This window comes from Myotis daubentonii, chromosome 2 (genome assembly GCF_963259705.1).
Source record: "Myotis daubentonii chromosome 2, mMyoDau2.1, whole genome shotgun sequence".
In the NCBI taxonomy this organism is placed as follows: Eukaryota; Metazoa; Chordata; class Mammalia; order Chiroptera; family Vespertilionidae; genus Myotis; species Myotis daubentonii.
The window spans coordinates 194,415,279-194,438,620 of NC_081841.1; the positions used below are offsets into that span (position 1 = coordinate 194,415,279).

At 40.3% G+C, this 23,342-nt stretch overlaps 1 protein-coding gene across 5 annotated transcripts in view; it reads right to left on the reverse strand.

The window, feature by feature from the left end:
* The window catches only part of PSD3 (pleckstrin and Sec7 domain containing 3), a 526,912-nt gene that overhangs the window by 200,558 nt on the left and 303,012 nt on the right, over positions 1-23,342 (reverse strand). For all 5 annotated transcript variants that reach the window (XM_059685223.1, XM_059685224.1, XM_059685226.1 and 2 more), the window contains 4 exons: positions 20,720-20,926; positions 20,523-20,603; positions 16,848-16,960; positions 13,793-13,851 (listed from right to left, as the gene is read on the reverse strand). In XM_059685223.1, coding sequence (XP_059541206.1) covers positions 13,793-13,851; positions 16,848-16,960; positions 20,523-20,603; positions 20,720-20,926 — 460 coding nt within the window. The remainder of the gene's footprint in view (positions 1-13,792; positions 13,852-16,847; positions 16,961-20,522; positions 20,604-20,719; positions 20,927-23,342) is intronic.

Sequence of the window (23,342 nt, forward strand, 5' to 3'; positions counted from 1 at the left end):
ATTTTCATATTGTTCATTGCTAGTACAAATTTTGTATATTTAATTCTACAACCTTGATGAATTTGCTTTTTAGGTTCTCCTAGTGTTTTTCTTTCCTTTTATAAGTTCCTTAGGATTTTCCATCTAAAAAATCAGATCATTTTACTTATTCCTTTCTAATCTTGATACTTTTTCTTTTTCTGGTCTAATGACACTGGCTAAAATCTTCAATAATTATATCAAAGTAGTCAAGAACAGACATTCTCATCTTGTTCCTAATCTGGATAACAGTTTTCTGTTTTCCACCATCAAGTATGTTAGTTTACCTATGAGTTTTTCATACATGCTCATTTTCAGATTAAGGAAATGCCCTTTTATTCCTGGCTTATTATGCTTTCTTTTTAAATCACAAAATGGTGCTGAATTTTGGCAAATCTTTATCTGTGTTTACTGAGATGATCAGGTAGCTTTTCCCTTTAATTCCAATAATCTATAATAATAGAAGCATATTATGCTAATTAGACCGGATGTCCTGCCAGACGACTTTCCGGACAAAGCCACAGCGGCGAGGGCCAAGGCAGAGGCGGCTGCTGCGGTAGAGGCAGCTGCTGTGGCAGCGGGGGCCAAGCCCCTTGCATGAATTTCATGCATCGGGCCTCTAGTATGGCATATGAGTGGCCCGGTGCATGAATTCGTGCACATTGAAAGGAAAATAATTAGAAGAAATATTTTAATATTGCTATTCGCCCTTTCTTCCTCGGCGCCTGGGAGCCAAGCAGTGGCCCCGTCCCCCACTGGTCGCCATCTGCAGTGCGACCAGTGGGGACGATTGGGCTCCCACTCACACCTGCCTTGGCCTGGTGCAGCCCGCTCACCTGCTCCACCATCTCACTGCCATCTCGCTCTTGTCAGGGCCCATCAGGGCTGGCAGCACCTTCACTGCCGCCCACTGCCAGCACTGCGTCGCCGACACCCGCCATGTTCCGAGCCACCCCATGGTGGTCAGTGCACGTCACAGCAAGTGGTCAAACTCCCGGTCGAGGGGACAATTTGCGCATTAGGCTTTTATTATATAGAATTAGATTAATTTTTATTTGTTGATCTTATATTCCTTAATTAATCTCAAATGGTTATAATGTATAATCGTTTACATATGTTGCTGTAGTAGGAAGGCATTTTTTAAAAAAAGGATTTTGTGTCTATATTCACAAGGGATATTCATAAGGGATGTTATTTTTGTGACAGCTTTGTCTGGTTTTATCAAGGTAATATTGTCCTCACAGAATGCTTTGGAAAGTGTTCTCTCCCACCTTTTTTCCTGAATATTTTGAGAATCATTTATATTAAAATTTCTTTAAATGTTTGAGAGAATTCACAAGTGAAGTCTTCTGATCTTGTGAAGGGTTGGTATCTTTTCAATTAAGACTTGTTTTGTGTCCTATCTTGAAGGATATTCCATTTGGACCTGGAAAGAATACATATCCTGCTGTCATTGGGTGAGTGTGCTACAGATGTCTCTGTCAAATCTAGTTGCTTTATAGTGTTACTAGAGGCCCAGTGCACGAAATTCGTGCACTCAGGGGTGGGGATCCCTTAGCCCTGCCTGAGCCCTCTCGCAGTCTGGGAGCCTTCAGGGGATGTCCAACTGCCACATTAGGCCCACTCCCCAGAACAGGCTAAAGCCAGCAGTCGGACATCCTTAGTGCTGCCATGGAGGCAGAAGAAGTTCCCGCCACCGCCACTGTACTCACCAGCCGTGAGGCCGGCTTTTGGATGAGCGACACTCCCCCTGTGGGAGTGCACTGACCAACAGGGGCAGCTCCTGCATTGAGTGTCTTGCCCCCTGGTGGTTAGTGTACATCATAGCAACCAGTCGTTCCTCCTTCAGTCTATTTGCATATTAGCCTTTTATTATATAGGATCCAAATCTTCTGTTTCTTTGTTGATATTCTGGTAGTTATTCTAAGCATAATTGAAAGTGGGGTATTGAAGTCTGAAACCATTATTGCTGAATTATCTATTTCTCCCTTCAATTCACAAAAGCTCCAAACTGCCAATTCTAGTGGACACTAGGCTCTGGTTTGCATAGTTACTGTGATTGTGAGGCTATTGGTTTTCAAGATCAGTGTGGAGCTAAAGAGGGAAAAGGTAACAGAGCAAGTGAAAACAACACAAAGCTTGGAGTTCTTAAGGAAGTTATTTGGGTTGTTTTTCCCCTTAAAGAAATACTCTTTAGATTATTGTAAGCCTTTAGTTAATTTCCAGATAATGTTGATTTTTTGGCCATATTTTTGGCCAGAGTTTTCATTCTGGCCAAAAATGCTTTTTCAGGTAAGGTGAGACTAAAACTTTCATCATTTAATTATGAAGAACTGTTATTTTTTTGACATTTAAAAAAATGGTAAAATCCCCAAAGTTATTTTGATTTATAAAATCATACTTTGTAATGTTACCACAATAAGCTCAAATTAAAAAACTGAAAATATATATAATGAAATAAGAAAATTAGCCCCTTGTTTTCAAAATGTATGTCTCATTATTGTCCTTATCTAACTGGATTGACTATAATAAGTTCCATCTGTTTTTCCCCTGATATTAAAGAGATTTAATTTAAAAAATAAAAATAATAAATTCAGATTTATTTTAGTTGCAATTTACAGACAGTCCTCGGGTTACGCCAGACTCTATCATTTCATGGTTACGTCGCCATCTCCCATTTATTTATAAAAAAGAAAAGTTTCGTCATTTTGACGTATGTACATATGTACTTTATGTTTTTTATTATTTATTTACCACAAGTAAAGGTCAGGAATTGTTAATTTTCTTTTAAAAATTTTTTACTGTTTCACTTCATGACCGCTGTGTGTGTGCTCCATGTGAGTGACGTAGGTGCTTATGTAGGTGGGTTTGGACTTACGGCGAAAATCACATTACGCCGCGCCATAGGAACGGATCTCTGACATAACCTGAGGACCTACTGTATTTGGCATTGCCTTTTATATACTTTCATAGTCACCACACCATTATCTACATTAGCATACATTTAACTCACTTGGATTTGAAACGGCAATAGCAATTGGGGTGGGATGGGGTGGTGGTGGTGGGTAGATGAATATGTAAATCCAGTCCAACAAACAACAGTCCTCACAGTAAGAAAGTACCAGTGCAATCACCCAATGCATGTGTCCCAACTTGACTGACCATTGCAGGGAATAACCATCACCAAAATGCGTGACTTTTTGTGGGTCAGAGATCCAAACAGCTTCTGGAATACTTTCCTAACTGAGCTATTTACACCTGTCATTTATTATCCTCCTCTGACTCATTGGTAATTTTTCTAGGCAAGGTTCAGAAGCAAGAGCTAAGGGTCAGCTTAATCCATTTTGTGTCTTACTGACATATATGTTTCATTGCTACCTAAATTTTATACCATTTTTATCACTAAGTAAAAGTAAGATGAAGTGAAGTCTTTGTCACTAAGCAACACTCCTTATGATAGCTGGATTTTTTTCTGCTGGTTAAACCAAATTGTATCAGTTATTATGGAATGCTATTATTCAAACAAACACTGTCCACTGAACAAAGCTAACTCTAATCACTGACTTTGTATTTCAATGATTCATAGGTATCACAGAGAAGCTCACAGAGTCATGGTTCTATTCATTCTCTTCCTAAACAGATTCATAACTTTGGCAAAAAGTAGGCCTGCTCTGAAATAAATGCTGGCCAGCTGCCTGCCAAGGCAGTGCTTTCAGAGTACTTTCTTATATTCTGAATTCCTTCCCATTAAAAGAATAAAGCATTGAGATTTGAAAAGGCCTTCTCATGCATTGAGCAGCACAGAAATCATCCCTTCAAATCAATGCAACCTTTCTAATCAAATTTCAGATGCTTAATGAAAATGAATCTCTGGATCCTTTCCTTTAAAATCAGGAGGCATTTTAAATTAAACCTAAAAAGGTAATATATATATAAAACGAAAAGTCCACAAAAACAATTTTATTTGAAATCCTAAAATACTAGGTAGGCCCAAGTCTTGAATATTTAGCCAAGAAAGGTACCATCTTTAATGAGAGAAAATAGTAACTATAACGTAAAAAATCCCTAGACTGGGAGTTCACATCCCCAGACAAATTTAAGACTATTCTCCAAAATAACTATATGCCATTCTCAAACATATGTTTAATACAAAAGAAAGAGTTTTCTCCATTTCTTTTCTTTTAAAGATACATTAAATGTCTTCTGGAGAGAAAGTCTTTGATGAATTTATCATTTCTGAAAAACTCAAGATGTTTTTAGCACGTTCCAATTTAGAATGTTAAGTAAAATAATCGTCCTCAACCATACCCTACCATGTTTGAGGGAGAATAGAAGGTTTCATGGACTAAGGATAAGCGTCTAAAAGAGACTAATTATATAGATTTCTGTATCACCAGATAGGAAATCTTTTAGGTTTTATAGGCCATAAGGTTCCTGTTACAGCTACTCAACACTGTCATTTTAGTTTGAAGATGTAAACAAACTGGTGTAACTGTGTTCCAATACAACTTTACTTGCTTGATTTTGCCTGTGGGTCCTCTTTACCAACCCCTGGTCTAAAAGAAAAAAACTAGAAGGAAGGGCATTGTTAACCGAGGACAACATCATGAGCAAGTATGCAAGGGGACTAGGCATCCTGATGTATTCTGTGCCTTAATTTCAGATTTCTCCTTTGCTAAAGTTAAGGCATTGTTTCCCCACCCCAGCAGATACTCAGCTCCCAACTGCAGCGGTAACAATGAGAGCAAAGAGGGAAAGTTAAGAGTTTCATTCTTAACAGTGACCCAGAAAGCATACCAGCTACTGTCCAAACCTCAGCAGGTGTGACCAACTCTTTCTGTTGAGCATGCCTTCCCTGACGACTGGGGGAATGGAACCTTCTTATAGGCTCCAGCGAAGACAAATCTAACCCCAGTCCTAAGGGAGAGCTGCTAGGAGGCCCGCTGTCAGGTACCCACTGGGAAAGCAGGCATCTGACCTAGAGGTTAAAGGATTAGGCAGAATGATCCCAAATTTCCAATTTTTAATAGTGTAAAATCCAGAAGCTTTATGGAAAAGATGCCTTTGGAGACACTAAAAGCTCTCATGATCCATTGGTAAAATCTGGCTTCCTCAATCTCGGGCTATTAGAACCACAGCAGGCAAACTCTCCCACATGACAATTCCACCTCCTCCAACATGTTACACTAAATGGTAAAAAAGCATACCACTGATTTGGTAATTACTTATATTCTGAAGCTCGGCTAAAGCTCCTCTTTTTCCTTTGTTTTGCAGGCGTCTCTATCAAACAGGTTTAATTGTGTTATGCTGCCCTCAGGTGTCCATTGTTTTATATGCACAATTAGCAGGTAAAGCAGGATCCTTTGTAAATTTCCAAACTGGGAAGCTACAGCTGTGATATTCAAAGTGCCTTTCATAACCCCCAATCAGAACTAATGTGTTAAAAGTACAACTTTCAGGGATATCTGAAATATTCCTGGCTTTTTCTTTTTCTACCACTTGTGTAATACACTGCTATTGAAAAGGAAATCGGAAGTGGTATCAAGAAAAATATGGCAGCCCTGGCTGGTGCGTCTCAGTTGATTGAGCACTGTCCCTTGCACCAAAAGGTAACCAGTTCGATTCCCAGTCAGGGCACACACTCAGGTTGAGGTTCAATCCCTGGTTGGGGGTAAGTACAGGAGGTAACCCATTGATGTTTCTCCCTTACATGGATGTTTCTGTCTCTCCCCTTTCCTCTCTCTTGCTGAAATCAATTAAAACACTTAAAAAAAATAACATTGCAATTGAAAATAATATTGTGATACAGTCAAAATATGGTTCAGGCATCCAAGAGGTTGAACTTATTTTTACAATAATACTAAAAAAATTATTTTTCATTTATCTCTCACACAAGTTATAGTGTTTTCTAGAAAAACTTTAGTCGCAACAGACTAAATGCAGAAACAGAAAATCTGTCTTCTAGTAAGCCAAATTTAAAAGAGATTTGCAAAACATTTTAAAGGGTATTTTCTTCATTAAATATTTTGTTCTTATAGTTATTGTTCACAAAAAAGTATGTTATTCACTTAATGGGTTTATTAATACAATCCTATATAATAAAAGGGTAATATGCAAATTGACCCTAACAGCTGAACAACCAGGAACAGCTGGTCACTATGACACGCACTGACCACCAGGGGGCAGACACTCAATGCAGCAGCTGCCCCCTGGTAGTCAGTGCACTCCCACAGGGGGAGTTCTGCTTGGGCAGAAGCCAGATTGATAGCTGTGAGCACAGCGGTGGTGGCAGAAGCCTCTCCCACCTTCTCGGCAGCGTTAAGGATGTCCAAGTGCAGCTTAAGCTCAATCCTCCGGGAAGCAGGCCTAAGCTGGCAGGTGGACATCCCCCAAGGCCTCCCGGGCTTCCAGAGGGATGTCTGACTGTCAGTTCCCAGGCTGCAAGAGGGCACAGGCCAGGCTGAGGGACGACACCCCCCACCCCAGCCAGGTGCATGAATTTTCGTGCACCAGGCCTCCAGTTTTAAAATAATTTAATAAAAATGTTAAAATCTTATCCATTTTATTTTTTAAAACATATTTTTATTGATTTTTTCCAGAGAGGAAGGGAGAGAGATAGAGAGTCAAAAACATCGATGAGAGAGAGAAACATCGATCAGCCGCCTCCTGCACATCCCCCACCGGGGATGTGCCCGCAACCCAGGTACATGCCCTTGACCGGAATTGAACCTGGGACATTTCAGTCCGCAGGCTGACGCTCTATCCACTGAAGCAAACCAGTTTCGGCAAAATCTTATCCATTTTAGTTTCCGAAATGATAAATATTTTTTAAATGTTAAAAATATTTGAAAAGCTCTTTGGAGTCCTCACAAAATATTCAGAGTAGAAAGGAATGCTGACACCATAGAGCTGGAGAAGCATGGGAGTAGCAGATTCTATCGCTACTTCATAGAAAGTATCCTATACTAATAAAAGACAAATATGCAAATTGACCGTACTTTTGCTATGCCTTAAGCCACGCCCACCAGCCAATCAGAGCAAACTATATGCAAATTAACCCAACCAAGATGGCGGCCGGCAGCCACAGAGCTGGAGCGAGCAGGAGGCTTGCTTGCTTCAGTGATGGAGGAAGCCAAGGTTATTCGCCTGCCGCGGCCCAGTTCTGAGCTCCACTGAAAGCAACAAAGTTTCAATTATAGAAGGTAAACAAACTCCAGATACCCACTTTCAGACAGCCATGGCCACAGAGCTGGAGCAAGCAGGAGTGAGTTGCCCCTGGCGATGGAGGAAGCCAAACTTTCTGCAGGCCTCCGCTAAAGGCAACAAAGTTTCAATTATAGAAGGTAATAAATTACAGAATAAAAAGAAAAAAAGGAGAGGCTGGGAGCTTACATCACCAGGGTGCTTGGCCAGCCTGAAAACGGCCCTCAGCCCCTCACCCAGATTGGCCAGGCACCCAAGTGGGGACCCCCTACCCTAAAGGGGGTGTGGCCAGCCTGAAAACAGCCATCAGCCCCTCACCCAGGCTGGCCAAACCTCCATGGGGTGAGGGTCCCCACTGGGGTGGACATCCTCCGAGGGGTCCCACACTGTAAGAGGGCAGAGGCCAGGCTGAGGGACCCCCCCGAGTGCACAAATTTTTGTGCACCGGGCCTCTAGTTTCCTATAAAACTTGAAGATAACGGAAAAGACACTGTCCTCATTACAAAGACTAACTAAAGTCTACTTTTAACTTGGTTGTCACAGGACAAGCATTAAATTAAGTAATAAGATTAGAGGCCAAAAGTTTCAATCACCTTCTTCATCCTCGCTTCTCCCATCCTCCCTAAAACATTTGAAGAAAAAAAAAGGAAGAGCAAAACTGACTTAAAAGAGTTTCTCCTGCTTTCTTTAGCTTTCTACTAATTAGCTGTGCACATGTGAAAAACTTGTAATGGCCAGAGGAGAAGGGATGCAGTGACTGAATAATGTATAAACGAGATACTGTGAGGGCCTAATGAGCACCACTGACTCACTGATAAAAGCTATCCGTGTTGCAGTTTCCATTTTGCATGAACCTATTCTAAAAAAAAAAAAAAGCAGAACTACTGAAAAAAAAAATAAACAGGTGAAGAAAGAAAAACAGAGCTACAGGGAGAACGAAGAGGAGAGAGAAAATGGAGAAAGGGAAGAATGAAGGAAGAGAAGAGCGAGAGAGGGAAGAGGAAAGGGAGGTACATAGAGAGGGAGAAATGGAGAAATGGAGGAAGAGAAAAAGGCTTTCATTTGGAGTCATAGAAGCCAAGAAAATCCAGCCAAACATGATGAAGTCTGACATGCTTAATAAGGATTCCTATAAAAATCTAGAGAGTTGCCAATTTGATAGTGAATTGTATTCTAAAGGTCATTTTTAAATTAAAAAATTTGAAACTATAACATTTTTCTATAGAAACATTTCACACCTGATGATTAGAGTAAAACTGAACTCCATGTCTCACTAGAAACCCTTAGCAACTCTGAGATCTAGGCCTGATGCTTCGGTGAACTTTCAGCATCACGAAGAAGCTAGTTTCAGGGGGTGGGAGCCTGGAGGAAGCCACTCTGGCCAGGGAGTTCCCAATCAGGTGAAAGGAAAGACTACGGACCACTGAATTGGAAAGGAGGCAGCACTGGCTCAATGACAATTAAGTCCAAGGCTGGAATCTACAACAGGATAAAGCCCAGATAGAAAAGAAATGACAACTGGGAGGCATGAGGGTGGGGAGGGGACAACACATATGTAATACTTTCAATAATAAAGAATTTTTTTAAAAAAAGAAAAAAATGAAGCCCAGGGATGGGATGGCTTTACTGGCAGAGGGTGTGGAGGGATCCACAGAGAAGACAGCTCTGCAGGACGAAGGGGAGGCAGCAGGAAAGATGCACTTAGGGCAGCTGCCAGTTACAATAATGACAATCACAGACACGGAGTTCCTGAGGATACTAACCGTCTATCAACCTCATGCAGGTTTGTGGGACTTTGGAGGGTAGAACTATAAAGTAGCACAATATGAAAAGTAAAAGAATTAAAATTATTTAATACCAGTTCTTCTAATACTCATTGTCCACTTCTGATAATAAACCAAATATTTTACCCATTACTTAAAATTCTAGGATCCTAGAGAGACAACCCAAGAATTAAAAACTCATAATTATCAATGCAGTTTACAGATTGAAAATAATCAATTACTATGACCTATCTGAACTTGAACTACACACATCTTTTAACATTGTTCTGGTACAAAACCTACACTTTATTCCTTGACCTTTTCATCCCCCTACCAGTATCGTGTACTAGCCTTGGGTTTACTCCTTATCCAACCTATAACTCAACACACACAAAAAGCCAGTAAGGTCCTGCCTCCTAAATTAAACTCAGGCCCCTGAGGATGCTATTCAGCGCTCTCTACACATCCCCAAGGCAAAGTATTGGCAGGATACCTGGCCTACCAGAGAGCACCACCACTCCAGGAAAACAGCATTCCCACCCCCTTACATCCACTGCACAGGATGGGCTGGCTTCTGCCAATACCGAAAAGCAGAGAGAGACTTTGGTTAAAAGAGCTAAACATCCCAGGCCACAGTGTTAATGGGTAGATTTTGTCACGAATCTTGATTAAAAATAATGTCCTGGCTACTGCCTCTGACCATGGCCTGACCTTGGGCAGCCACTGTCTTGTGGACATCTTTTGACTTTCAGTTGTGAAATTGGCTAACGAACTATACACCTACATATCCCACTTTTCACTGCAGCTCAGCTCTGTACCTAAAACTTCCTGCCACCTCAGAGGCCATCCCGGTGAGAAATGCCTGCCTATTGTCCTGCCCTTGCCACTTGTCTTCAGCCTCAGCAATACTCCTGCCAGGAGGGCTGGACCGAGGTACAGGAGAGCCAGTTGTGGTGAACAGAGTGAATGCATCTGAAGATTTATCCAGAAAAGGAATGGTTTGAATTTATTCTAATATGACAGATGGTTTTATTCCTATCATCTACACTAATAAAAGAGGAAAATGGTAATTGGCGTACGACGATACCCTTTTCATTGGCTAATCAGGGCTATATGCAAATTAACTGCCAACTAAGATTGGCAGTTAACTGCCAACAAGATGGTGGCTAATTTGCATATGTAGGCACAATGCAGGGAGGCCAAAGGGAAAGCAGGAGAAGCGCCCTGCCACTGACAGTGATCAGAAACCCAGGGGGGAGCTAAGAGCTGGGGGGCAGGGCAAAGGCGGCCCTGGGGCCGCCTTTGCCCTGCCCCCCAGCCATGATCGGAGAATCAGGTGCCTTTTCCGCCCTGGCCAGTGATAGCAGGAAGTAGGGGTGGAGCCAGCGATGGGAGCTAGACACGGTCGAAGCTGGCAGTCCCGGGAGCTAGGGGTCCCTTGCCTGGGCCTAAAGCGGAGCCCACGATCGCAGGGCCGCTGCAGCTGCGGGTCCCCGCTGCCCGGGCCGGACGCCTAGGCCAGAGGCGTTAGGCCTGGGCAGGGGCGGAGCCTGCAACCGCGGGGAGCTGGGGGTCCCCTGCCCAGGCCTGAAACCTCTGCCGGAGGCCTCAGGCCTGGTCAAGGGGCCGATCCGGTGATTGGCGATCGGAGGGTGATGAGGGTCAACTCCTCTGGCCGAGGCATCAGGCCTGGGCGGGGGGCTGAGCTGGGGATTGGGGGGATATGATGGTCCCCTTGCCCAGGCCTGAAGCCTGGGTCAGAGGCGTCAGGCTTGGGCGGGGGGTGGAGCAAGTGATCAGAGGGAGATGGGGGTCCCCTGCCCAGGCATGATTCCTGGGCCAGAGGCCTCAGGCCTGGGCGGGGGCCAGAGCCAGTGATCGGGGGGAGATGGGGGTCCCCTGTCCAAGCCTGACACCTCTGGCGGAGGCATCAGGCCTGGGCAAGGGGCCGATCAGGTGATCAGAGGGTGATGGGGGTCTACACCTCTGGCTGAGGCATCAGGCCTGGGCAAGGGGCCGATCCTGCGATTGGGGGATGATGGGGGTCAACGCCTGAGGGCTCCCAGTATTTGAGAGGGGGCAGGCTGGGCTGAGGGACACTGCCCCCCACACACACCCACCCAGTGCACTAATTTCGTGCACCGGGCCCCTAGTTTCTAATAAAATACAAGCTTAAATAAAAAAATGTTCAACTCTTTCCTTATTGACAGTTCAAACAAAACTCAATACAACTTAGTTCCATTATAGCAAGAGAAAAAATAGAGTTTGTTCTAATAGAGATGCACCTTTAAGTGCAAGTTTAATTTACATGTATATTTCACAGATGACAACGCATTTTAAAAGTAAGAGATTACTTGGCAAATTAGGCACATGGTTACAACTATAAAATATTTAGGAAATAACTTGCAGACAGTAAAAGCAAATCAATACTATTGCTAAAATAATGAAAAATCATTCATATTTTTCAAAAATAGGTACTGAAGGGAATTGCCATTCTTCGTTCCGATGAAATAATTATAACACCTGAGTGAATTTCTCCCCCAAATATTGTATATACTTCAGATTGGGGGGCTTTCTATCTGCTGTAGAGAGGTTTAACTGTAACTCAATATATAATTAAAATATCCCTCCAGTACTCCTTCACCACGGCACCTCAGTGACCTGCTGCCATTTCCTCGGTTAAACCTGACTAATGGAGGTAAGCCTAGACAATACCACCCCAGGGGAGATATGACTTCCAGGAGCATGTCTCATTCGTTTCTGCTCCTAACTCAAATGGCACAGAACTTGGAAGGGAACAGACACACTCTAATTGTTTATTGAATGAGAAAATAAATTAGAAAAAGATAGGAAGGCATTCAACATGTAATGCTGTTAGATTTATTATATGAATATACATTCTATCATTTTATTAGTAAGAAAGTTAGCAGGAAGAACAAAAGACCCATACCAATGCATTTCCAATGCATCATTCCTTTGAGTCAATGAAACCCTCATGAAAGATTCACAAAGTACAGCCAAAAGAAGTTCATCTCCCAAGTTATGCCTCCCCCACTGAAAGCATGAAGACAAGCTTGTCTCAGCACTTCCAAGAAAGGTCATGCTGTTGTATTCCTATTATGACATGATGTAAGGAAGAAAAGCAAAATGGTTTATTAGTTCATTCCCCAAGAGAATTATTCTGGCATTGGAGTAAGAAACAAGAGATGAGGGCCTAAGCAGTGCAGAATAAGGAGAAGGTGGATAGGGACAGAAGTTAGAAATAATTCACTTTATATTTTAAATTATTCACTTTTATAGGGTCATGCTAATAAGTCAGACTGACACTATAACAATCAATCAGGCAACCATGATGCAAGAGAAGCTACATCCAGAATTATGGGTAAAAACTTACCACCTAGAAGGCAAATTATTTTTTAAAGGAATCCAGAGGAGGAAGAGAAGAGAAACACATTATCATAGAGTTAGTTCTTATGATTACTACTATACATTCAACAGACTTGTAACAATAGGCATTATAAATAAGGATTAAAGACTCTAATACACAAAACCTAAATAAGACAATTTAAAGTATATATAAAGATACTATAGAGAGATTTACTTGTATTTATAATTTACTCCCTCTTATATGTAATTCTGCCACTTCAGCCAACTGTTAATTATGCATGATTGGCATAACTCCAGATAATATTAAAATGTCCATTTAAGTAAACTATCTCTTATGTCGTAGTTGCCAAAAAGAAGTGTGATGCTCATTTAATCTCCTTTCAATTACTCACAAGTGGTCTGAAGACAAAACCAGAGCAAATTGAGAGCTGTGGTTCTGAACCCGGAGTGCCCATGGCTTGTTTGGACATCAAGCATCTGAGTTATCTGAGTAAATAATAAACCTCACACCTTTACTTACGTCTATTTCAAATTATTGCAATTAATAAGTCACATGTTTATTTGAAAGTATTATCAAAGTAATCAGCTTTTAATAGAAACAAATCCCCCCAAATCTAGCAACTTCCATAGAAGTTCTATTAAAAATGGTTATTGAATTCTTTTTTTTTTTTTTTTTTTGCTTCATTATACTTGTTCTCAGTCAACAGACACTAAATACACAATATTGATATGTGGATGAGACCTCAAAATATCCAAGATGAAAGTTTCCCCATTCTGGTATCAGTGTTACATGGGGATAGCCTTCTCAAAACTGTCTCCTTTGGCTGAAAGTAAGAGTGAGAAGTTGAGTGGGAGGAAAGGAAAGGGAAAGAGTTGCAATTGTTGTATTATCTGGTGGGCAGAGGAGAAAGCAGAGAACACTTGCTTCTCTGGTAACAGAAAAACAAGGTCAGCACAGTCCCCTGAGTGGTCATTCCTATAACTAGTTGGATGAATATTAGATTAGGATACTTAGTTCAAGGCTCGAATTGTTGGAATCCCAGCAATTTCATATTACGCTCTATTACCCAAGAATGTCCCCTGAAAGTATCTGCACTTTTGGTCTACTCTGCACACCTGCTACATATGTCTACAAGTCACTAGCTATTCTAAATCCACCTCCTGGAAACTACAAAAGGAATTCCTAGCAGTCTTGTGAGATTTGTGAGGATAGTGTTAAAATTATGATTCTATCACTTTATCTCTTTACTTTTCTATGCTAGCATGTGAAATAGTTATTTCTTTTTCCAAAGATTTATGTTTACTTACCTGTCATGAAGAGAATGAGAGAAAGGGAGGCAGAGAATAAACGTGTATGAACATAAAAGCACAGACTGGGGCATTTTGGATTTCTGTAAGACAGTTCACAACCATACACTTACATGGCCATGCAGATCTGTGTTGAGCAGCATCATTGCACAGGTGAGACAATGGACGCCGTCTAAGGGAAGAGACAAGGACGAAAGCATTAATTCACTATTTCCTAGACTCCTATTCTCATTAAAATAGCATATATTAAGAACACAATATATATGAAAGCACAATACTGTAGTTAGGCACAAGTAATCATATTTGCTTGGGGAGACAGAAATCAGATAAGAATAAATCATTAAAAAGACCTCAGTGCAGAGAGTTGGACTCTACTGGATAAAGTAAATTATTCCTACCTTTCAGGAGGACAATTTGATAGTACATATCTTTAAGCTTTGAAACAATGTCCTTTGACACAGCAAACTTATTTCTGGGCTTTACATTAAGGAAATAAAAAATCTACACAACATACAAGGATATTCAAAGAAACACTAATTATAACAGGGAGCAAGTAAATATGACCCTCCAAAAACATATTTCTGTTATGTTTAAGTAATTTAAAATCTTGTCCAAGTATATATGTTGAAGTGGAAAGATATTTCACAATAAATTAAAATATGAAAAACACATTATATGTAATATAATTCCATTTAAATATAAATACATCTGGAATAATATATAAGGTGATATTAAAAGAGATTATCATCTCTGGAAAGTGAGATGATAAATTTTTTATTTATATCTTCTCAATTTTAACAACAGATATGAAAATAAATAGTTTAGTACTGTTTTTTTTTTGTTTTGTTTTTAACTTTCTGGGAGGAAAGTGAATTAGGAAAGAAGCAAAAGTTAAAGAAAGCCACGATTTGAATCTTCCTCAGTTTACTGTTGGGTATTACTCCTCTGGCTAACTATATAATTAGGAATCGTTATCTTCTTTCTTGCCATTCTTTAAAGAAAACATATAGTTTGGATGGTCCAAGATACTATGAATCAGACAAAAGCAAAATACTAAAATAATCTGTGAAAATTTTAAATTTAAATATTCAGGGGAAAAAGTTGCCCAGGCCGGAAAAATTTCACACTTCTATAAGCATTACTTTTCTTACTTTATATAAAAAAAGGAAAAAGCACTGAGTTTAGCTTCTCATTTCCAAGTCTTCTTCTTCTTCTCTCTGTAATTCTCAACCCAAGTACAGTAAGACAGCATATTTTTCCAAAGCACGCCTTTAAGTATAGTAGGAGATTTGTTATTAAAGTCTCTACTAGTGCGTAGATGCTACTAAGTACCTAAAAGAATACTTATTCCAGTCTCATTTTATTATCACAAATTCTAAATACATTTAAAACAAATTCCTGAAAGTATCTGTTAAACTCAGTTGATAAATATCCTATCAACAGGCAAGTGAATGCACAAATCCATCTTCCTATTGTACTCAGGAATGTCATGTTAACATCTTAGTATTAGAAGAAGGTTCTAATAAAAACAACCCTTTCCTCTTCTATCCCTGGCATTCTCAACTCAATGCTGACAGTGATAGAGACAGTGAATAAATTATCTAAATATAGTCAAAGAAAGAAAGAAAGAAAGATGTTTCCATTTCAGAGATAGGAATGTGACTTCATTTTATCAAAATGTGTTTTTATTGATTTTAGAGAAAGAGGGAGGGAGAGAGGGAGGGAGGGAGGGAGGGAGAGAGGGAGGGAGGGAGGGAGAGAGAGAGAACATGCAACCTGGGCATGTGCCCTGACCAGGAAGCAAACTGGTGACCTTTTGGGACACAGGACGACACTCAACCAACTGAGCCACGCCTGCCAGGTTAACAAAAGCCAGGATTTGCATCTTCCACAGCATCTTTACTATTTGGGTATTAGTTCTCTGGCTAACAATATATAGACAGGAATGAATAGTTATCTTCTTTTTTGCCATTCTTTAAACCAGTGGTTCTCAACCTTCTGGCCCTTTAAATACAGTTCCTCATGTTGTGACCCAACCATAAAATTATATTTGTTGCTACTTCATAACTGTAATGTTGCTACTGTTATGAATCGTAATGTAAATATCTGATATGCAGGATGGTCTTAGGCGACCCCTGTGAAAGAGACGTTTGACCGGCAAAGGGGTCGCGGCCCACAGGTTGAGAACCGCTGCTTTAAACAAACCATTTAGGTTGAATGGTCCAAGATACTATGAATCAGACAAAATCAGGAATGTGACTTTAATAATCAGATAGTTGTTTAGTTATATTCCGAAGGATTGGGGGTGGGGCAAACAATTACTTTATTCAATATCAAATACACTTATCTTTAATTAATTGGTAATACTGAAGCTGAGAGATAATTACCATTTCTAGTGCATCTACTCTCAGTCATTTATTCCAGAATGTATAACCCTATGGAGGATTCTCCAATGGCAAATAAATGCACTTGAGTTCAAGCCCTGAACACTTTGCTATATTGTAGGAATTGAAATGGAGGAAAGACCACTCTTCATAAGGTACATCAAAAGCTAAAGTTGCTTTTTAAAAATAACACAATAAACATAAACTAAAGTCAGTGGTCAGTGTTGTTTTGATTACTTTCAAACAAAAGCACCAGAGACACACCATAAACTCCTGAGATTTGTAAATGTTTCCAAAACTAAGCACACATGCACCTCATCAAGAAATTAGAGATCAGAAGCTAAGGAAGAAGAAATATGAAAACTGGAATTTCATTTATTACAATCCATTTTGCACATAAAATCTCAGTGACAAGCATAAGCAATTTAAAAAATATTGTCACACTCTGGAACTAGAAAATAGAGAAAAATAACAGAGTAAAGAAATCATGCATCAATAAATATGCTTTTTAAAGAATATTTGATGACATGAGAAAATGCTCACAATGAAAGAGAACACCAGTAGGAAACAACTCCCTAGTGATTCTGACTTGACATTAAATAAATATTGTACAAATAGACTAGAAAGAAGTAAATCTGACTGTTTATAATATTATCCTTAGAAAGAAATATTTACATGATTTTCATTTCTTTGGTATAATTTTCCACAATCAAATGTAACTTTTATAATGAGAAAAATAATCCTTATTATAAAAAAATAAATCCAAGCATTTCCATCAGATTACCTTGTGAAGCAATGGTATCCGGGTTACAATAAAAATACCTATTGGAGAAGTGTATTAAAACTCTCTCTCGTTCTTGAGTTTCTCCCACAAGAGAAAAGGCTTTAAAGAAATACCTAAAAAAGAGTTAGAGGGAGGGGGAGATGAAATTTTAGAAAACATTACCACACTCTTTATGTTTGACATTTAAAGCTAATTCATATAAGCATAAGAAATTAATTACACAAATTAAGATATGTTGCAGTTATTTTTTTTAAATCACTTAATAGATGGCCATTCAGTATAAATTCATACTGACATTTCAATTCTCTTAAATGGCAATGTAAAAGATGACAGGACAATAACATGGTGGCCAATACATCAAAAAAAAGCCTTGGAAAGGCAGGTAGTTTCCTCATATTATTAAGGTAGCCATTTAAAAAGATCAGTTGAGTAAAAACCAAAGAATACTTAAGACTAAATGCAAAACCATGTAGGCTGTTTTAAAACTTTACATGAATCACAGTTTTTTTGCCATTTGTTAACATGACTATAATTGCCACTGACACACTGCTAAAAATTACAATTATTTTACTTTGCCTATTATCACCACATAAATAAATTGTTACATGAGGAGGAAATTGAAAGATAAAACTCTATTTATTTCATAAGTTAGGAATAAATTAATTTGTGTATAAAACTTCTTTGAACAACAGAAAATATTCCCAGAACCACACACACAGCCCAAATCAGAGTCACTGAGAGTACTATCTATCAACACTAATAAAAGAGAAAAATGGTAATTGGCGTACGAGCTACCCTTTTCATTGGCTAATCAGGGCTATATGCAAATTAACTGCCAACTAAGATTGGCAGTTAACTGCCAACAAGATGGTGGCTAATTTGCATATGTAGGCACAATGCAGGGAGGCCAAAGGGAAAGCAGGAAGAAGCCCCCTGCCACTGACAGTGATCAGAAACCCAGGGGGGAGCTAAGAGCTGGGGGGCAGGGCAAAGGCGGCCCTGGGGCCGCCTTTGCCCTGCCCCCCAGCCATGATCCGAGAATCAGGCGCCTTTGCTGCCCTGGCCAGTGATAGCAGGAAGTAGGGGTGGAGCCAGCGATGGGAGCTGGGCACGGTCGAAGCTGGCAGTCCCGGGAGCTAGGGGTCCCTTGCCTGGGCCTAAAGCGGAGCCCACGATCGCAGGGCCGCTGCAGCTGCGGGTCCCCGCTGCCCGGGCTGGACGCCTCAGCCAGAGGCGTTAGGCCTGGGCAGGGGCGGAGCCTGCAACCACGGGGAGCTAGGGGTCCCCTTCCCAGGCCTGACACCTCTGCCAGAGGCCTCAGGCCTGGTCAAGGGCCGATCCGGTGATTGGTGATCGGAGGGTGATGAGGGTCAACTCCTCTGGCCGAGGCATCAGGCCTGGGCGGGGGGCGGAGCCGGGGATTGGGGGGATATGATGGTCCCCTTGCCCAGGCCTGAAGCCTGGGTCAGAGGCGTCAGGCTTGGGCGGGGGGTGGAGCAAGCGATCAGAGGGAGATGGGGGCCCCCTGCCCAGTCATGATTCCTGGGCCAGAGGCCTCAGGCCTGGGCGGGGGCCAGAGCCAGTGATCAGGGGGATATGGGGGTCCCCTGTCCAAGCCTGACACCTCTGGCGGAGGCGTCAGGCCTGGGCAAGGGGCCGATCAGGTGATCAGAGGGTGATGGGGGTCTACGCCTGAGGGCTCCCAGTATGTGAGAGGGGAAGGCTGGGCTGAGGGACACTCCCCCCCACACACACACCCAGTGCACGAATTTCGTGCACTGGGCCCCTAGTATATATATAAAAGCCTAAGTGTCCATCCAACCATCAAGCTGGTAGCTATAACATGCACTGACCACCAGGAGGCAGACGCTCAATGCAGGAGCTGCCATGAAGCGCACTGGCCATTTAAAAAGAAATGGCACCACGGACTTGGCACTGACAAACCAACACTCGGCTTCCCCCAAGTGGGACACAGGCCCCACCACCCCAGAGCGACACCCCACCAAATCGCAGCCAATGCTGCCAAGACCCCATGGTACAAAATGCAGCCCACAGCCCAGCCCAGCCCAGCCCAGCCTGGAGACGGTCACTGTAGGTGCCGAGTAATGACGTCAAGTAGCAACGCCCAGCGTCCTCTCCCTAGTGACCAGCATCCTTGCAGTTTCTTCAGCCCAGGAACATGACTTGCTTTATAGCCAGGTGCAAACATTTACAGTTTAATCAAATGCTTGTGAAGCATTTTCCCGTGCCATCTCATTTGATCCTCACAGAAGTCCTAGAGTAGGTAGGTAGGAGACTCGGTAGAATCCTATTTTCTTTTCATTAGCAAGAGGCGAACAGTGATATTAAAATATTTCTTCTAATTAATCTCCTTCCAATGTGCCTGAATCTGTGCATCGGGACACTAGTTACAGAAAAAACCAGATGGCCCCCACTTGACAAAGTAGATGCATTCCCATGAGATGGGAAAGAAAAAATCATTCAAAATGCTCTAAGAAATATTATTATTGAAAGAAACATATAATAAAACTTATTTCTATGATGAAAATGTTGCTCTTTATAGTCTGCTAATCTAAATTATACTGATAAAACTTTATTTTTTTCTAACTTTTAAAAAATAAATCACATAAGCAAAGCAAAACAAAAATATAGATCTCTCTCCTCCACCCTTACCTGTTTTCATTGCAAAACCTATGAATACCCTTGATTCATGCAGAGCCACAGAAGAAGCCTCTGTGTGCTTTATAATCCAAACAGCCCTCCTTCACCCACCAGGTCTCAGTTTCCTGCTTTGTAAAACTAGCAGGTTACACACATGATCTCAGAATTCCTCCAGGCTCTGACATGTTATAAACTTCGTAAGATTAGATGCTGACTGGGTTCTACCTCCAGCTGCTGTTAGAAATTTACAGTACAATATGGTGTGAAAAATGAGGGTCAGATTGTGTAAGTCATCTTCATATGAACACATGAGCAAAAAGTGTTACTGCCTGACACACTTTTACAGATACTTTCTGCTGATTATGCTGATATTCATTTTTATTCCATTCATGAGTTAACTCCAAAGTGCTGTCTTAAAAGGTTAATTGGTATTGTAAACAAATGCTTAGGAAAAACATCTAAAATTCTACAGTCTATGTAAACTGCATTTTAAAAAACTGATCACATGAAAACCAAATTCCCACAGATTCCATTTCTCCTCATGACTTATGCTGCCACCATTCTTTACTATGTCACCTACTAGATGCCGAATATGAGTTCATGTAATTTCATAAAAACAATATGTTTTTCTCATTTTCTGATACATTTAATATTTATAATGCAATCTGAACTAAATTCACAAAGTAACTGTGGGTTTAAAAAAATAAACATCAGTGAGGCCAGCATGACTCAGTGGTTGCGCATCGACCTATGAACTAGAAGGTCACGGGTTCGATTCCTGGTCAAGGCACATGCCCGGGGTTGTGGGCTCCATCCCCAGTATGGGGCACACAAGAGGCAGCCAATGATCTCTCATCATTAATTTTTCTAGCTCTGTCTCCACCTCTCTTCCTCTCTGAAATAAAATTTTTTAAAAATCTAAACAAATAAAAATCAGATTTTAGCTTCAGCACATTACTTTCTCTTCTTAGGAGAAATTTTTTGGAGGCAAAAAGAATAGAAATTTAATCTTACCTGAGAGATTGATCCAGCGTCATTCCTGTAAAATCAAAAAACTTCAGATATTCTTCTGCAACTAGTCTGCTAAATTCATTGCTACAAGAAAGCAAAATAGATTGGTTATTAATATAAAAGCAAGTGTGCGCGCGCGCACACACACACACACACACACACACACACACACACACACACGGCCTTGGGACAGAACGTACTTCTTGCCTAGGTGCTTTGCGACATCCGACCTTTTGAATCTGTCTAGTTGATAAAGGCGTTTGGCCAACCTCTTGGCTGCTTCTACGTTGCTGCTAGTGCCATTACTGAGACTTTCTGAGGGCTCCCTTTCCAGAATTTCCGTGTTCCCCATTTCAGCATGAGCCTCCTCCAGCAGTCCTGTTTTCACCCCAGCATGGCTGCGAGAACTGAAAAAGAAGTCAAGATTTTTCTTGCATGGCAAAAAAAGGAAAATAGCTGAAAAAATTATGATACTGTACAACCAACTAAATGAAAAAAACGATTTTAAATGAGATTGTTTTATGCTTAACCATTTGTACGCCATAGGCATCTATAGACACAAACGGTGGACCTTTTTTAATTAAATTCAAAATTTCATGGCAGTTAACTGGTTAATTATGCATAAAATATTGTCAGTTACTATTTCAATGCACTAAAGAAGTGACTGCTTAAATCCTGGATAAGCAGTTCTCAAACCTTTTGTTCTCAGGACCTTTTCATTTTTAAAAGTATGGAGGACTCCAAAGACCTTTGTTTATGTGAGTTATCTCTATTGATATCCACTATATTAGTAATTAAAATAGAACATTTTCAAATATTAATTCATTTAAAAATCCATATCATGAAAATAAACAATATATTCTTATTAAAGATAACTATATTTTCCAAAACAACAAAGTTTAGTGAGACACACAACTGTAATTCACATTTTTTACACATTTCTTTAATGGCTGGCTTACTAGAAGACAGCTGCATCCTCATAGCCATTTTGACATTCAAGCTGCATTAATGTATTGATTTGATTGAAATAGATTAAGAAAAAACAGCGTCACACAGATATTTAATTACTCTTAATATCCTTTTCAGACCATTGTAGATATTATTTTCTGATATGACACCCAAATAAGACAGTGGTAAGTTCTTAAAGGTTAGTTGCAATATAGAATCTAAACTGTATCAATGAATGTTTTGTAGGAATATTAAAATCTATCTTACATTTTGAATGGATCTTTTACCAGAAATGATTCTGCAACATACAATGGTCATTTGCAAAATATCTGTTGACATATTTCATTATGAAATATGAAGAAAAATCACATTCATTAATGTCACCGCTAATAATATCTTCAAAAAGTCTAAGTATTGGGAAGTTGTCGAATTTTTGGTACGGATCTGTTTTCTAAACTTCTAATTTTTTGATGGGAAGCCCACATTTTATCACTGGCAATAAAAATTTTCAGTTGTTTTCCTTAAAGTGATAGACACACACTATATATATCCAAGAAAATGTTTGCCAATAACCTAGTTTCCAGTCATACTTTGAAGGAAAAATGGCATTCCATGAAAAAAGGGAGTAGAGTTCACAGATCACAACTCTAATTATGTCTAAGTGCTTTTCCTGGAGACAGCCATCAGGAGCAGAAGTGCTTTATGCATATTTTCCATTTCATCCCATGAGAAATGAAAAAGGCATGTAGTCAAGGATTGAAATGTAATTAATGTGTACTGCTTAATCAAGAACATTTTTAGGTGAAACTGGCCTGTTTTTATTTCAAGTGCATGGTAGTAAACTGCAATAGAGCAATTAGAACAGTTTGGTGCTACTCCCTTGATTAGTGCTAAGACACTCCCTCCCATTGCTTTTGTACCATCAATGCAAATATCAACATAGTGAAACAGGAAAATAATGGTGTACTGTTGTTATAAAATAACTTTGATCTCACAAACCAACTGAAAGGGTCTTGGGAAGCCCCACAGACCATACTGTGAAACTTCTGTTCTAGAAAGGAAGTGGCTGGCTGTAGAATGCTACATCACACAGACACAAAAACCAAAGAACTTAAATGCATGTATGCATAACCCATCAACACAGACAATAGTGCAGTGAAGACCTGGGAAGGGGGGGGAGTGGAGTGGAAGGGGTTAATAGAAAACAAGGGGATGTCTGTAATACTTTCAATAAAGATAAATTTTAAAATATGTACTTTATAAAAAAATAAAAGAACACAAAAGGAAATTACCCATCATTTTTTTCTGAGTAATGAAAATAAATGGGTGATTTTGTTAAAAAAAATAAAACCAATGAGAACACAGTGATTTCCAAATCTTCGTTTTAACTTGGTAATAAAACAAAGCTATCTCATGATGAACTCCTGTGTGTAAGTAGCCTTCCAACACATTTACAACAGACTCTAGACCAGCCGTGGGCAAACTACGGCCCGCGGGCCGGATCCGGCCCGTTTGAAATGAATAAAACTAAAAAAAAAAAGACCGTACCCTTTTATGTAATGATGTTTACTTTGAATTTATATTAGTTCACACAAACACTCCATCCATGCTTTTGTTCCAGCCCTCCGGTCCAGTTTAAGAACCCATTGTGGCCCTCGAGTCAAAAAGTTTGCCCACCCTTGCTCTAGACAGTCAGAATGTTTCTGTAATGGACCAGAGAGTACATATTTTGGACTTGTAGGCCACCTAAGGCCCCTACCACACGATTCTTTCTTTCTGTTGTTTTTTTACAACTTTTAAGAACTTAAGAGCCATTTCAGGCAAGGCTGAATGAGGTCCATAGAGTAGTTTGGGTGTCCTTGCCCTATCCCATAC